The sequence below is a fragment of the Sus scrofa genome, chromosome 6 (genome assembly GCF_054392235.1).
Source record: "Sus scrofa isolate SSC_HxYL_T2T_F1_AM1 chromosome 6, Sscrofa_HxYL_maternal_Yorkshire_Landrace_v2.0, whole genome shotgun sequence".
In the NCBI taxonomy this organism is placed as follows: Eukaryota; Metazoa; Chordata; class Mammalia; order Artiodactyla; family Suidae; genus Sus; species Sus scrofa.
Window position 1 is genome coordinate 31,004,938 of NC_139388.1, and position 17,330 is coordinate 31,022,267.

The window sequence follows — 17,330 nt, forward strand, 5'->3', positions numbered from 1 at the left end:
GCCCATCCCGACCTGAAAGCTCCCTGAGGCAGGGTAACACCTGGGTGCTCCAGACGAGCCGAGGCTGAGAGGCTGGCATCACCCAGGGCTCGGGAGCCTCCCTGGGCCTCACCTGAAGTGGAGGTTCTTGAATGTGAAGTGGGTTTCTACGATGCCGGTGGTTTTGACCCTGGTTCGGAGGATGTCCTGCTCGGTGGGCTGGTAGTCGGCGGCCCCGATCCGATCCAGGCTGTCCAGGTAGCTGGGGATGGCAACACATAGGGACCATGGACCCGGAGCTGTGCATGGCCCTCCCCCTCAGAGCCAGTCCCAGCCAGGGCACCTCAGGGGCCCGCTGTGGAATGATGGCACCACCAGCCAGGGCCGGGTGCTGGGCAGCGGCTGAGGAAGAGGAGCTGATGGCCCGGCCTCACATTCTCAGAGCCTCTGACTCAGACCAAGGGCTATGAGCACGACTGCAGACACACACAGACAGGGTCAAACTCTTCAGTGAGACTAAAGTGTGTATAATACTGTTTGTCACTTCTTCCTCTTAAAGAAATAATGGCCAGCAGTTCAGTTCTAGTCTTTTCACGTGTGACCACATTTCATCTTTAATTTCCTGAGTTAAATGTACTATTTCATAGATTAGAAAACTTAGGTTTTCTAATGAAGGTGAGTGCCTCGCCTAGCTGGGAGCTGGGGGCTGGGATTCCACCTCTCAACAGTCCCTCTGAGCCTCTGCCGGCCTTGGCCATGCTCCTTAATGTTGATCAAGGGGGCTGTGGCATCTTTCCATTTGCTGTTCCTGGAAAGGAGGCTGAGAGGTCACACAGCCAAGAAGGGGTGGGGCTTCTGGGACCCCCCAGCTTTGGCAGCCACCACTTGTTCTAGAGACAGACCAGGCCTCTGCACTTCACCTGCCCAGGCCAGGGATCAGGAATAGCTATAGGGGTCTGTATGGGTTAGATTTAAAGCCCAAACCATGTTGGGATCCAGGAAACCAGAAAGGAGCTGGCTCAGGCCAGCACAAAGACTTGGTGACCCACAGGGCCAGCCGGGCCAGACACCTCTGTGCAGGGAGAGCCACACACAGACCACAGGGAGCAGCCCGGAGGGTTTGAGGCATGGCACAATGTGGGGCCCTGGGCTGCACGCAGAGGGGCTGTGCTTTACTGGTACTGCCCTGGGACCTGTTGGGAAGCTGGCTCAGGGCTTGTGGACCATCGGGTGGGGGTAGGGGGGTTGTGGGCTGGGAAGGGCAGACATCTTCACCAAGGAGGGTGTCTACTGGTAAACCAATAATCTATGTCTGCTTCAGATCCTTGTGAGAACTTTCCCTAAGGGAATAAAACCGATGGTGGGTTCCTAGGCTCAGAGAAGGTAAGCTTGAATCTAGCTGGCTAGGACGGGGACACTGCTGGGACTCAAGACTGTGCCCTTAAACCAGTCTCTAGGACTCCTTTTCCCTGTGGAAGGAGGGAGGCTGAGGCTGCAGAGCAGACCTGGAAGCTCTGGCCTCTGAAGAGCCTCCTTGCAGGCTGTGACCTCAGCCAGAGGAACCCCCTAAAACCTCTGTGCATGCCCATTCTCCACTCCCAATGCCTCTGCTTAGAGGCTATGCTGGTTTCAGGGCTTCCTCCTATTCTCTCCAGCTGGATCCGGGGGCTGGGAGCCTCCAGTCTTGGCCCCCATCCCAGGTGGGGAACCCTCCTTTAAATAGACAACATGGAGCTCCATCTCTGCTGCCTGAATCTCACGTGGGGAGACAACTGTGGGGGGGAGGGTGAGCAAAGTGGACTGTGCACCTACTCTGTGTTCTGGGTGCTAGGGGGCGCAGGCCCCACTTCCTCAGAGCCTGTATTCCTCAACCTGTGTATGTGTACATGAGATAATTAATGGATAAATAAGTTGTATAATATGTCACAAGAATCAGGCTATTGGTAAGGGTTGGGGGCTGAGGTAGGCAGCACCTGGAGCAGGAGCAGGGAGCGCTGAGACTGGAGGGGGAGATGGAGGTGAGGGGCACGGCACACAGCCCCGTGAGATCACTCTAGGGACCTGGGCTTTCATTCTGGAAGGCTCGGACCAGAAGAGCATTGGGATGATGGCTCTGCGGCTATAAGAAGAGCAGATGCAATGTGGTCGGTGCAATCATCCAACCATCTGGTGAGAGGTGATGGCAGTTGCGCCATGGTGGCAGCTGCGCAGGGAATGAGAAGGGGACTCAGGAGGAAGAGCCAGTTAGAGCTGCACTTGCTGGGGTGGAGGCGGAGTATGTGGTGGGGAGAAGGCAGGAGCCAGGATTTCGGTTGGCATGGATTAATTTAGGACGTCATGGAGATGTCCAAATGGACACTAAGTAGGCAGAACAGGAAGGAAGGCTGGGCTTAGCGATATTAATTTGAGGTTCTTTGGGAATACAAGGAATTTAAGGAGACAAGGCTGGAGACCACAGGGCCCTCTGCATGGACAGGAAGGGATTCAACGATTCCGGACAGGGGATGGGCAGGGAGTGGTGACAGTCTGAGAAAGAGTGGCTGCAAGCAAGGCTGAGGCCCAGGAGCACAGTGGCCAGAGCCTGTGGCCTGCGTGTCCCAGCTATGAGCAGCCTCGGTGGGTGCGGGAGCAGAGGCCTGAGCCAGTGGGTGGGCTCAAGAGACAAGGGGAGGGCAGGATGCCTGGCCAGCCAGCACTGACCTTTAGTGGGGTCCAGGGTCTGGGAAAAAATCCTACTGAATCACAGAACTACCTTTCACAGCCCCCGCTGGGATGTGCTCAGGTTTCTGGATTTCTCAGAACTATCACTCAGAGGGGAGAGGTGAGAGGCAGCTGTGGTCACAGGCTCCGGGCGCATGACACAAGGAGAGCTGGCCGGGAGGGGCAGCACAGTGTCTCCTGGCTCTGAGCCCTACAGCCTCAATGTGAGGTGAGAAGACTGGACAGGGAGCCAGGGAGCCTCCCACCACCTGCCACCCCAGGCAGCACTGTGGTGACTGGGGCCCTGTGAGTGACCCCCCCTGAAGCTGTGCCAGAAGACAGCCCTATAAGGCCTCCCTCTCCCTTCTGTTCCTTCAACTGCTTCACATTTTGGGCCCCAGCTTCTCGCAGAAGATGAGATTTAATGGCTAAAACAACAATAGCAGGGCAACCCTGGACCAGAAAGTGTTTAAGGTCCTTCTGATCCTGACTGCCTGTGGGTCCTGCCCTTGCTGAGCAGCCTGTCCCAGAGAAAGGAGGGGGGTGATTAAAAAATATGCACTCGAGTTGTTCATTTAAAGTGATAAAGGTAACCACTAGAAGACCTAAAAATAACCCGGTAACTAGCCAAAAACTGGGGGTGGAAGTAAGAGAGCAGGAAGGAAGGAAGGAAAGAAGGGAGGGCTGAATGCTCAGCTTTCACAGCTGGAGGTCATTAACTACTCTTTAGAGCTGGAGGACCAGGGTTTTCTGGACACCAGTGAGATGGCTAAATGGAGACAGTTAACAGGGGGAGGAGAACAGGGGGAGTTCACTATTAATTTTTAACCTTTCTGTACTGTTTAAATTTTTTTTTTTTTTTGCAGTGGATTCATACTATAATTAGTTAAGTGGTAAAATTTAAGTGGGGGGGGCGCAATTTGATGCAATGACAATAGTGGGGGCATGGGAAGGGCCTGGGCTCAGGCTGAGCAGGGGCAGGGAGAACTCTCCCCAGGCCTGGGGATAGGGGGGAGACCTGGGTTGAGGTCTGTGATTTGAGTGTCCAGAGGGAGGTGTGGACTTGAACCTTTGGGCTCACACTCCTGCCTACCAAGGTGTCCTGGGGGCTCAGCAGGGGCTGGGGCTGGGTCCCTATCATGTGGGACTCCCAGGATCTCTGCACCTGCCCTGCGGACAATCCAGGTGTGCAGAAATGGGAAGACAAGCCTGTTAGCTGTCGTCACAGTAGCAATGCCCCAGCGTCCACTGGTGAATGCCTTCTTGGCCCCAGCCTCTGCTACATGAGCCTGTGCAGATCAGTGTTTCCTTTTTTCTCTTCTCTCTCTCTCTTCCCCTCCCTTCCCTTTTTTTTTTTTTTTTTTTTTGGTCATTTTAGGGCTGCACCTGCAGCATATGGAAGTTCTCAGTCTAGGAATCAAAGCTGCAGCTGCCGGCCTACACCACAGCCATAGCATTGGTAGATCCAAGCCCATCTGTGACCTATGCCACAGCTTGTACTAACACCTGATCTTTAACTCACTGAGTAAGGCCAGGGATCAAACCCACATTCTCATGGACACCACGTCAGGTTCTTAACCCTCAGAGCCACAGCAGAACCTCCAGACGAGCGTTTCTTACTCTCAAGCAGTACTGACATTTTGGGTCAGATACTTCTTTGCTATGGAGGACTCTACAATGTATTTGTAGGAAGTTATTTAGCAGCATCCCGGGCCTCTGCTTACTAGATGCCAGCAGCACCACCTAGTCAGGATGATCAAAACACATCTCCAAACACTGCCAATGTCCCCTGGGGGCAAAGTGGCCCTGGCTGAGAAGCCCCGCTGAGAAGGCTGAGCCGAGTGTTGGAGCATGTGAATACTAAGACACTGGGTTTCAGCCAGAGGCTCCTGCTGGAAACCTGAGCAGGAGACTATAAACGGGATGCATTTTCTGAAAGCCAAGGTGCACATCTAAGACAGAGGACATGGCCTCGACCACGGCAGACCACCCCCAGAGCCTGGAGCCTCTGACAAGGGCAGGTCAACTTCCAGACCCTGGAGTAACAACGCTTCAGTGGGGAGTCCTGTGGCCCCGCTGTCACTCCCTCTGCCTCTCCCTCTCCTCCCCCTCCAGCCCTCTCCAGCTTATACAGAACCTCTTTCTGCTGCTTCACTCCCTCTTCTTCCCTGCCCTGCCTTCTCCCATCCTCTCCTTCCCTTTATTTAGTTAGAACACAATATTAAAGGATATGTTTGTGCAAATGAATCAACCGATAAGGGATTAAGCTCCAAAATTTATAAACACCTCCTACAGCTCAATACCAAAAAAACACCCATACACACTCAAAAAATGGGCAGAAGATCTAAACAGACAATTCTCCAAAGAAGACATACAGATGGCCAAAAAACATATGAAAAGCTGTTCAACATCACTAATTATTAGAAATGCAAATCAAAACCACTATGAGGTACCACCTTACACCTGCCAGAATGGCCATCACCAAAAGTCTACAAACAATAAGTGCTGGAGAGGGTGTGGAGAAAAAGGAATCCTATTACACTGTTGGTGAGAATGTAAATTGGTATAACCACTGTGGAAAACAGTATGGATATTCCTCAGAAAACTAAAAATAGAACTACCATTTGACTCATCAATCCCACTCCTGGGCATCTATCCAGAGAAAACCCATGACTTGAAAAGATGTATGCACCCCAATGTTAACTGCAGCACTAATATGCAATAGTCAAGACATGGAAACAACCTAAATGTCCATTGACAGAGGAGTGGATAAAGATGTGGTACATATACACAATGGAATATTACTCAGCCATTAAAAGGAACGAAAAAACGGCATTTGCAGCAATACGGATGGACCCAGAAATTATCATGCTAAGTGAAGTCAGTCAGACGATGAGACACCAGCATCAAATGCTATCACTTACATGTGGAATCTGAAAAAAGGACAGACTGAATTTCTTTGCAGAACAGATGCTGACTCACAAGCATTGAAAAACTCATGGTCTCCGGAGGAGACCGTTTGGGGGTGGGGGGACGCACTGAGGGTTTGGGATGGAAATGCTGTAAAATTTGGTTGTGATGATTGTTGTATACCTATAAATGTAATAAAATTCATCAAGTGAGAGTTAAAAAAGTAAAGTATGATGATTATACTTACCAGATGGATGACATTTTCCTTATTTTTAAAGATAAGGCAACAGAAAGTTTATTATACTTTCAGGAAGAAGACATGTAAGTTATTTTTGGTCTATGTGGTTCTTGATTTGTACTTATGGAGTCTAAAGTACTCCAGGAAAAAAAAAGGTGCTGCCCTGAAAACCTTCCTTCTGGAGGGAGGGCCAGGCCCTCTCCAGAGCAAGCAGGTGGGGCCCCGGCCCTCTGGGAGCCCTGCTGTAGGCTGTCTTTCTCCTCCTCCTTCCTGACACCGAGACAGAACACAGCTCACAGTGGTTCACCTCAGCCCAGGCCGCTTCTGGCCACGCTGGCCCCACCTGCTTCCAAGCCTGCATCCCGCCCCTCGCAGCTTCCCGCCTGCCTGGATACTCACTATTTGGCCGAGTCATTGAGCTGGTACTCCCGGGACCTGTTGAAGCACTCCTGGATCCCTGAGTCGCCCCAGAGGCGCATCATGGCGGAGAGCAGCTCTGCAGAGAAGGGCTCCGTGTCTTCCATCCGACTCACCACGTCACACACCATCTTGGCATCAGCCTGGGAGGAAACATGGATGGTGGCTTTGAGGCTTGATGGGGACAATGCTCAGCCCTAGGCTTAGTCACGAGAAGGGTCACAAGGCCCTGGGGTCAAGGGTTTCAGGGGGTAGAGTGGGGGATGGGTGTGGCTCTCTGTCCTCCACCCTCCAGCCCCACCCAAGCAGCTCTGCTTTCAACTATTTGGAAAACTAGGGTTTTGCATAATGCTTTTTTGGGGAAGAATCAATGTTCTTGGCTAACACTGCAATTTTTTTGGGGTGGGGAGCGCTCACCCATGGCATATGGAAGTTCCAGGCTAGGGGCTGAGTTGGAGCTACAGCTGCCGGCCTACACCACACCTATAGGAACTTGGGATCCAAGCCTGGTCTGCGACCTACACCACAGCTCAGGGAAACACAGGAACCCACAGAGCGAGGCTAGGGATTGAACCCACGTCCTCATGGATACTAGTGGGTTTTTCCGCTAAGACACAACAGGAACTCCTGTAATTTTCTATACTACCTACTCAGGTGGAGCAAAGTCCCTAGAACTGGGCAACATCAGGGAGAAGGGTGTTTCAGTTGTTTGAGAATTCCAGTTAGCTGAGGGGCTCCCCAGGGAAGCTGTACCTCAGCAGTCTGGGAGTGAAGCAGTTGGATCTCCAGTTAGTGTACATCATGAAAACGCCTCACATCAATATTAATTCTCCAGAGCTTAGGCCCAAGGTTAAAGCTTAACATTATTAATTTTTAGATACTTATTTACCCTCAACCTGTGGCCCACCTTTCCCTGGGTAAATGGAAAGGGTAAAAGGGGTGATTAATGAGCTGGGAGTTCGCCCTTTCCATGCCTCCTCTGCTTCCTCCTTGTCTGAGGGGGTGTAATTTGCTTAAGGCACACACCCGTAGGCCGACCCCACCTGAACTGCATAGAAAGTACCCTGTAACTAACAGTACCTTCCTCCTTCCCCTCATCCTGGAGCCCAGATGGGGCCACCCCTCCTCCCCAAGGACTACAATTGAATACATGTGCCACCAAGACCAGGGAGACTCGGAGGCCCCTGGAGAAGTCATTGGACCATCACCAGCACCTTGCACACGTGTAGCACTTTGCAGCATACAAAGGACGTTCCTGTGTGCACACTATTTCCTCCAAACGTCACAACCACCCCATGAGGAGCAGTGGGAGACTGCACTCATGGGCCCGGGTCTGTGCCCTTTGCCCTGTGTGCCTGCAGTCTTTTCCCCTAGAGGCAGAATCCATCCCCTTTCCTGGACTGTGAGGGCAGTCACTCAATCCTCAGGAAGATGTGGGAGTGGCCATGTGCTGGCACCCAGTCCTCAAGAGACCTGGCATGTCTCCTCACCCTCTTGGGCCTCTACCATTGGTGTGAACATGCCCAGGGGCTCCCATTCATTCTGGGAAAAGGATAAGGGACGCATGGAGCAGAGCTGAGCCCACCCTGGTCCCTGACCCCAGCTGACCTCAGCCCCATGAAAAGAAATCATTGCTGTGAAGTGGCTAGTCAGGGGAGGCTGGTTAGATGGCACTGGTGTAGCTAACTAGTGTAGTGCTCTCTGTGTCACTAATTATCCCCATTTTACAGCTTGGGCAACTGGGGGCTGGAGAGAGGAAGGTACTCGACTAAGCTCATAGGTGGTAGGAGGTAGAGCTGGGACTCAAGATCAGGAGGCTCTGACTCCAAGGCCAGCCTGGGTCCCTGACTACAGCACCTCTGACAGCAAACAATGCCTGATGGAGGGGTCTGCACCAGGGGGACACTCATTCACCAGAGAGGTCTGCTCTCCCTCGGAGACCATCACAGCCTGGGCAAGTGGAAGCAGGTGCTACGAGGGACCCCCATCCGAACCTGGGACCAACCTTCCAGGCTGCCTCCTGCTGAGGCACTAGCTTCCTGCCTCTGCAGAAGGAGCGTGCTGCTGCTGGCTTCCTGGTTTGGGGGTTAGTGCCCAGGACAGACAGGAGTTGGTGGGCAAAGACCCCGGCTTCCCTGCCCTCACAGGACAGCTCTGAGACGTGTCCGCAGTCTCTCAGAGGATCCTCAGGGGCTAAGCCCCAGCTGCCCGAGGCCAAACCCTCCCAAATAAATTCCTGTCTCATCCCACCCTTGTCTCAGGGTCAGCTTCTACAGGAACCCAAACCAGGATAGCCAGGTGCCTGTCTGCCGAGTCTTCACACGTTTCTCTGGGCGACAGGGCCTTGACCCTCTCCGGACCCCAAAGCACCTGATCTCTTTGGTCTGCAACATCCCAGTGGGCCTGAAGAACACCCCTGCCTCACGGCCACGGCCTGCCCAGGGAACTGTGCCGAGTGCAAGCTCCAGCTGCCGGGCATGGTAGCAATCCCAGCAACAGGGCAAGAGCTGTAGCTGGGAGCACAGAGCCAGGAGTGGGCAGGGGGATAGTCCCGCCGAGCCCTGGCCAGCTGCCAGCCCAGGTCAGGGGCCTGGGGAGGCAGATGCAGAAGCCAAGGAAAGGAAGGCGGTGAGGGGGCTGGTGGACAGGCACGTGACCCATATGAGGCCAGCTGTGGTCTTTCCTGGGGATTTTTCAGTGGGGGTGAGTGTAAGAGGATGTGCCCCGCCCACAGAGAAGCTCCTAAGGATAAAGCTGTCAGGAAGAAGTGGGGAAGTGCCAAGGTGTTCAGGCCCCTCACCCTGTGCGTGGCCCGGCCCCCTGATGAGACAGCACAGGGGGAGGAGATCCAAGGAGCTGGGTGAGTGTGGGTCAGAATAGGCTGCAAGGGGTCCACCTGGGCTGGGCAGTTTGTGCCAGCACTTGTGGGACCCCCCAGCAACCTTCCCTCTAGCTTCTGTTTAGGCTGGAGCCCATGCTGAGACTAAGGCTCTGGAGGGGGCTGGGAGTGGGATGCATCAAGCCCCCCATCTCCCCGACCTCCCATGCCCTCCAGAATCAGTGCACATTATTGCTAAATGGTTACTCCACTCTTAAGCCCTTTCAAACCCCCTGCCCTCCAGCTGAGCCAGAGAGACAGACTCCCCAGCCTGTGGCACATGGCTCAGGAAGTAAGTAGAAAGTACTGCAAATCTGCGGGTATCCTCTGGGGTGGGAGAGACACAAAGGAAGCAAGGTCAACACCTGGAAGACTTGTGGCTGCAAAAGATTCTGTACAAAGGTATGTGAGGCCAAAGCCTTCTGTGCACACTTTTTCAGAACTGAGATGTCCAGCTAAGTAGCCATTTGCATGTCAGAGACTGTCTATGGCAGAAGGTCGATGGGAAAGTCCTGGCAGCTGAGTCCCTTCTCCACTGTCTGGCCTAGGAAGGAAACCACAAGTGGCCATGATGCTAGCCCAGATCCAGCTCCCTGAGGACAGAGTCTCAGAGACCCCAGCCCTCGGACTGCCAAGTCACCCTTAGCGACAGTAGGAGACGCCCACTAGGGCAGCCTGGGTCCTGCCTCATCTTGGAGGTGAGCTTCCTCAGCACCGGAGCCTCCCCTGGGGGCAGCTTCCTGGAAAGCTGGCCATGGGGCCTGGGTGTTGGGTGCCCTAGGCAGGTGCTGACTCAGGGAGGCAGGGATGGGTGAGCAAGGGGGGTGCCCCCACTTGGGGCTAAAAACAGCCTGTGAGTCAGGGTCTACTTGCTGATGCAGCTCCAAGTGCCTGTGTGACCTCAGGAAATCTCCACACACCTTCCTATCTGTGGAAGGAGCATGATAAACCCGGCCAAAGTCCCCCACACTTCCTCCTTGGCACCCCCCTTCAAGGTTTCTGCCAGGTCTGTGAGGAGGCAGTCAGGGCGAGACTTCCTGCTGGGGAAGAGACACCCTCCAATCTGAACATCTAGAGTCCTTGAGTGCATAGTTTACACACCACCCTCCTCCCCCACCTCCATAAAGCCACTTTGTGCCCCTCTGTGTAGGTACCTGGAATCTTGGGACTCCTCCCCCAGTGGGAGGCAGTGCACAGTTTGGGGAAGGCTGGCCTACACGATGTCCTGGGAATTCTCCAGTGGACAGCCCAGGGGCCTGGAGCTGTGTTCCCAGCACCACCTCATCACCCAGGTGTGGCGGTGGCTGGTGGGGGGTGTGAGGCCCTGTGTTGTGCCCGCCCCCGTGGTTTCTCTTCAGTCTTCCCCAGCTGGGTGCAAGGCACTGCCACGGCCCAACTCCTCAGACTCAGAGGCTAGAAGTCATCCTGGATTTTTGCCACATCCCTCCCAATGTCCAATGCCCTGTGGCTTTTCCTCTCAAGTCTGTTTTCAGTCGGTCCACTTCTCCCCATGTCCTCTCACATGTCCCTGAGCCTGAGCCACACCGTCTTTCCCTGGCTGCCCCTACCTAGCCCCTTCTCAAAGGTTCCTTGCCTCCCTCTTGCTTCTCTTCAGTTAGTTTTACACACAGCAGCCTCCAGGAGACTGTAGAAAAAGGAGCCCCAGTTTTTAAACTGGGCACACTGATGATATCCAACCTAAAGACTGCATTTCCCTTTTTTTTTTTTTTTTTGTTTTTTTTGTCTTTTTGTCTTTTGAGGGCCACACCTGCAGCATATCGCAGTTCCCGGACTAGGGGTCTAATTGGAGCTGTAGCCGCCAGCCACAGCCACAGCAACGCGGGATCCGAGCCGAGTCTGCAACCTACACCACAGCTCAAGGCAATGCCGGATCCTTCACCCACTAAGCGAGGCCAGGGATTGAATCCGCAACCTCGTGGTTCCTAGTCAGATTCGTTAACCACTGAGCCATGACTGGAACTCCCAAGACTGCATTTCCTAATTTTGCTTGTGGCAAAGATATGACCAGTCCCACCAGTTGAAGGGTAAGCCAAAGTGCAGTGAGGTCCTTGGAAAAGTCTTTTTAAAGGGAGGATGCACCCTTTCCTCTCACTTCCTCCTTCCCGAAGCCTGTAATAGCTGGAGCTCTAGCAGCCAACTTGGATCACGAAGACAAGGTCTACCCCCCTAGGGAGCGTGGACCAGGGAGTTAAAAGCAGTCAGGTCCTTGCCAACTATGTGGCCACTCCATATCTTCTGGACTTTTCTTCCTTCTGCCCTTCCTTCCTTTCTCTCTTTCAAATTAAACTTTCATCTCATTTAAATACTGTTTTCTAGGCCTTTGATACTCAGTCAAAACTAAACCTAAAGGATACAATAACTCCCCTGCTTACACTCTTTCAATAGTTTCCCTTTAGGCCTAAACTCCAAACTCCCGACCTTGGCCTCCAGAGCCCCTGCTTACCTCTGTCCTAACCTCCTCCCACCTTTCTCTCCCCTTTCATGGGCACACAGCCTTTCCTTCTGTTCCCCCAAGTGAGCCAGGGTTACCTCACCTCAATGTGCTCCATCTGCCCAGACTCTCCTTCCTCAGCAATTTCCCGTCTCGAGTGTCAACCTCCTTGAAGCCCCCACATCACAGCTGGTGCTGCACATGCCTGTTCCTCAGGGCAGGGCATCTGGCACCCCGATCTCACACAATGCCTTGTACAGAGTTGGCACTTAGCCATACTTGTATGATGTCTGGGTTCTCGGCATTTCAGGCATGGCTTCAATTTCTCACTCCATGCTATCTCCCAACTCTTCTCATCTTGTCCATTTCAACAACATTTGTGTCTAGTTTAACCATGACAGCACCTCTGCAGGAAGCCATCCTGCTTCACAGATGGAGCAACTGAGGCTCAGAGGTAAGCAACCTTGCTCAAGGTCACATAGCTAGTTTATAGGAGTCTGGACCCAAAGTTAACCTCTATTCTGTTCCACCCAACAGCCCTGGACTTGCATCTCAGACACTAGTGTCCAGCCCAGCCCCCAGGGAATGTGATGGGAAACAGGTAAGAAGCAAGGTAGCCAGGGTCAGGAGTAGCAGGAAGGAGGGACCTTGCCAATATACTATGGAGGACTGTGGTGGGTGCCAGGCTGCACCAGCCCTGTGGGGATCAATTTTAACAAGCAATTAGTAGAGCCAGAGGAGGCCCTTGTCCCTTTGTCTTCCTGCCTTGGGGGCCAGGGGGATGGGGCTCACACTGGTCCTGACCTTCCTGTCAAAGTCCCCTCCTGGGCCAGTGTCAGCTGGCATTTTTAAGCCTCTTTCCCTCTGCAACAGCCCCCATGGCACTGCCACCTCTTGCTGGTGAGAGTACGCCCAGCTGTCCTGGCAACACAGGGTACAACAAAGCAGATGCACGTACTCAGGGCAGACCTGCCAGGTCTCTGTTACACTCAGTGGAGGATGCTGGGGCAAGCTTCTGTAGAAAACACACACTGTGCTCCAGCCCAGGCAGCGCTGCAGGAACAGTAATAACCTGCTCCAAGGTGGCAGCAAAAGGCCCATCCCCTCCACCTATGTGGCTTCCATTCCCTCCTTTTCCAGCACCAGAACCTTACTCCTCTGAAGGAAAGCACTCTTGCCTGACTCATTCTGAGCAATTCAGGTGAGGCTGACTGTCCCATGCTTCCAGTGATGGACACACAGTCTGGGCCTGGCCAATACATCCCACTGCCCTTAGTGAACAGTTTGAAGTGGACAAAGAATCCAAATTTGTCAAATTAGACTAACCCAAGCAGCCCTAGGACACGTGAAAAACTATTAGGAAAAACAGACTCTCAAAGGAAGGGCCCACCTGAATGTGGAGCCATCACTAAGGAAAGCAGAACTGAGAGAGGGAGGTACCCCGAGTCCTGATAACATGGCAACACCTGGATCCAGCCATGCCTGCAGTCACTCACTTCCAGTTACCTGAATCAATCAATCCTCTTTTCCTTAACCCAGTTGAGGACATGTTTTTGTTCATTTGGGTTTTTAAAAAATGTGCACCTCAGAGTCCTAACTATTACACCTCCTGGTGTGTGGAGGTCGACATCAGGCTAACCTCCTCCAGGCAGACCCCTTCCATGGCTGCAGTTACAGTTCCTCTGGCATCCTCCACTCTTCCTGTCTGGACCATGCCCTGGCACATGCACATGCCCAAGTGCTGCACCACGTTCCCTGTGCAGGGGTACCAGATGTGTTGTGGACACTGGCACTCCAGAAGATAGTCTTGCAAGGAGCTGAGGTAGGCTGTTCACTGACATTGTGCCTGGCAGAGCCTTGCACAATTGAGTAGGTGCAGAACATTTGCCATTGTGTGCCACTGTCACACACTGGCCTGCCTGGGCCCCAGACACTAAGAGCCTGTAGAATCCCAATGACTACCACTGCCACAGGCATCTCACAATATCTAAAACGCCGCTGAGGAGCATCATTTCCACTGAGAGTCACAGCTAGGGAGCCACCTGCCAGCCAAGGGTCTGGGAAGCCGGACCACCTGAGGGCTGAGGGAGTGCACCCCTCCTTCCCCCTCTGCCCCAGTGCTGTGAGGCCCAGGGGCAGGGGGGAAGGGAGGGGTGCGCCCAAGTGTGACAGAGGACGTGACTGCTGTGTTCCCTCAGATGCACACGCCTGGGGGGCATAGGACTGGCAGGTATAAAGCGCCCAGTATACCCACCCCTCGCCAGCCACCATTTTGCACCTGCTGGGGCTTCCCATGCTATAACATCCAGTCCCTGTGCCACCCAGACCTTCTCTGGTCTCTCCTGCCTTGGGCTCCAGGCAGCCTTCTGGGGGCTCAGCCATCACCCAGAACTGGGCTCCCCACTTGAGCAGGACCTTAATCTCTCTGAGGCTCAGCAGTCTCCCCTGAGAAATGGGGTGACAGTGTCATCATTTTCTTCTCAGGGCTGTCTGTGAGCTGAGAGCAGTAGCACAGGGATGGCTTCAGGGGTGGGCTGAGCTGCTGCCCCACCTCCCCAGCTGCCTGGGAACAAGCAAGAGGTAAGAAGGCCAACCCACTAGGCTTCAGGATGCTGGGGGTGGAGTCATGGGAAGGGGTGAGACATTTAAGGGCATGGCTGCGACCCTGCATTTCTTTTTTTTTTGTCTTTTGTCTTTTTAGGGTCGCACCCAGGGCATATAGAGATTCCCAGGCTAGGGGCCTAATTGGAGCTGTAGCCACCGGCCTACACCAGAGCTACAGCAACACAGGATCCAAGCTTTGTCTGCAACCTACACCACAGCTCACAGCAACACGAGATCCTTAACCCACTAAGCAAGGCCAGGGATTGAACCCACAACCTCATGGTTCCTAGTTGGATTCGTTTCTGCTGTGCCATGACAGGAACTCCTGACCTTGCATTTCTCAATGTGAACTGCAGGCCAAGATGCCATTCTTACGGGTTTTTTTTGGGGGGTGGGGGGGTGGCCGCACCCACAACATATGGAAGTGTCCGGGCCAAGGACTGAATCTGAGTCACAGCTGGGGACTATGTATGCAGCAACCCCAGATCTTTTAACCCAATGGGCTGGGCTAGTATTGAACTCACATCTCCATAGCTACTGGAGCCACTGTGGTTGGATTCTTAACCCACTGCACCACAGTGGGAACTCCCATTCTTACAGTTTTGGACCAGGAGCTTCCAGAGAGGCTGTGACACTCAGGTACATCGGCGAGATTCTTTTCACTATCTCAATGATTTTATTTATTTATTTTTTTATTTTTTAATTTTTTTTGCTATTTCTTGGGCCGCTCCTGCGGCATATGGAGGTTCCCAGGCTAGGGGTCGAATCGGAGCTGCAGCCACCGGCCTACACCAGAGCCACAGCAAGGCAGGATCCGAGCCGCGTCTGCAACCTACACCACAGCTCACGGCAATGCCGGATCCTTAACCCACTGAGCAAGGGCAGGGACCGAACCCGCAACCTCATGGATCCTAGTCGGATTTGTTAACCATGGCGCCATGACGGGAACTTCACTATCTCAATGATTTTAAATCAGCACTAACATTTCTTTTCAGCATAGCCAAAGTGTCAGCTTTCTGGTTAAATGATGATCTTAATTTTGACATATGAACATCCTGAAGCTGCTCTAGGTAGAGGGGAAAACACTTTTGGAAAACCCCATGACTCTGGAGAACTCCATATGGAAACCATATCCAGGAGCATCTGGAGAAGCGGGGTGGGCATGGAGAGGAAGGGGCATAGGGAGACGGGAGTACCTCCAGCATAGCGGTGGGGAGCTCAGTGCAGGGTACTCCCCAGAAGTGGGCTGCCCTTGGACCAATGTTGGGGAGCAGGGTATCCAGAGTGGTGAAGCAGCATGACCCAGGGGACAGTTAGGGGGTGGGGCCCTGTCTGTTGGCACCCAGGGGTGAGAGGCTCTACTTCCAGAAAGTTATTTCTAGTCAGCCGCTGCTCCTGGAAGCCGAAACCCATGCTCTGTGGAGGGGTGTGGGTTCCCCTGGCCCAGTCATAGCCCTGCCCGCCTGCCTGCCCCAGCTCCCACTTCCCAGGCCACAGACTGTCCCCTGAATCGGTTTCTCCTGCCCAGAGTCTCCTGCTCACTCTTCTCAGTAATATGGCTGGTACCTGCCTGTGCTGTGCCACACCCCAGGTGATGGTGGGGTGAGTGGGGACCAAGGGAAGCTGGCGCTGGCCGGGTTGAACCACTGGCAGGGAACACTGCACATTCCTGCTCACATGCCAGACACTGCAGGGACTCGCAAGAGCCCAGGTGAACTTATCATCTGAAACTGGGACGGCCAAGGGCACTTGGGTCTACAAAACTCTGCCCTTCTCTTCTGAGCGAAGGGACTTGGAGCTAAAGTGTGAGCAAGAGCCTCTTCCCTCTCAAGAGATGAGATGCCCAGGATACAGTGGGGAAGCAAATAGGAATCTTCAGTCAGGTGACCCAGGTTCAAATCCTGCAGCGTTTTAGCCATGTGACCTTGGACAGACAACTTAACCTCTCTAAGCCTCTGCTCTCTTATCAGTTCCCACCTCATGGGGTTGTTTGTGCAGATGAAAGAGGCTAAATCGATGTGACACAGCTTTACAACATAAAGAGCCCTGCAAATGCAAATGCTAGTTATTATAAGTAAAGATGAGGTCCCTGAGACACAAACAACAAGCTGACATAAAATAAGCCTGCTCTGTACAAGATTTCTCAGGCAAGCATGATAATCTTGATAACAATAATCATAGTAATTATAATAATAACCCCTTCCGTTTGAGGAGCTGCTTTGGATCTTTCAGAGTTCTCCTCCTTCTCTAATCTTGAAGTGTGAGTGCGTGCATGTACGTACACACTCTCCCTCTCTCTCTCCCTCCTTCTCTAGTCCTCTAGCTGCAGGGAAATCTACTGCCCTGCCCAGCTCTGTGCACTGCAGTAGCCCTGGATCCCACCAGGGGGCAGGAGTGCACAGGCCAACAGGAGAGGGAGGGTGAGCTGGTCACGCTGAGCAGAAGAGACCAGGCAGGGCAGAGCCAGGCCCATTGGGCACAGCTGCCTTTCATGGGCTGCCAGCTCTGTTCCTCAGGAGAAAGGGGCAGAGAGACCCCTGCAGCCTGAGGCCCAGCCTGGGTTCTGTGATTTCAGATTTCAGCAGATGGATAATGGCAGGGGGCACATTCAGGGCACTTCGTACCTGCAGACCCATGCTCCCCAGGCCTGTGCATCCGAGGAAATGCAGTGGTCACATTCTCATCTCTTTCTCTCTCTCTCATTCTCATCTCTCTCTCTCTCTCTCTCTCTCTCACACACACACACACACACACACACACACGAACACAGAAGCACGCCCCTCCCTTCCTCCCTGTCTGGGGGGCAGAGGGGGAAAGAGGGGTGTACTTCCTCAGTCCTGCTTCCCTGGCCCTGGGCTGGCAGATGGCTCCCTAACTGGCACTCTCAGTGGGTGCACCCCCACCTCCATCCCCCATCAACCCTGGATATATCTTAAACATTTGTGAAGTTTTTTTTTGTAGTTTTTTTTTTTTTTTTTAAATAGGAAAATGTGGGGGCACTACAGGCACTTAGCATTTGGGGTAGGGGCATGTTAGGGCTCATTCTTCACTTGGACTTAGGAGTCTGAGCAAGGCCTGTGTCTACAGCACAGGGTCTGCGTGGGGGGTGATGCTGGGGGACCTCCTAGGTCTACCACTTGCCTTAATGAAGG

The 17,330-nt window shown here is 53.4% G+C and overlaps 1 protein-coding gene across 5 annotated transcripts in view; it reads right to left on the reverse strand.

Annotated features, from left to right (window-relative positions):
- Nucleotides 1-17,330, reverse strand: part of GNAO1 (G protein subunit alpha o1) — a 175,834-nt gene that overhangs the window by 20,440 nt on the left and 138,064 nt on the right. For all 5 annotated transcript variants that reach the window (XM_021097095.2, XM_084960232.1, XM_084960234.1 and 2 more), the window contains 2 exons: nucleotides 6,227-6,387; nucleotides 113-241 (listed from right to left, as the gene is read on the reverse strand). In XM_021097095.2, coding sequence (XP_020952754.1) covers nucleotides 113-241; nucleotides 6,227-6,387 — 290 coding nt within the window. The remainder of the gene's footprint in view (nucleotides 1-112; nucleotides 242-6,226; nucleotides 6,388-17,330) is intronic.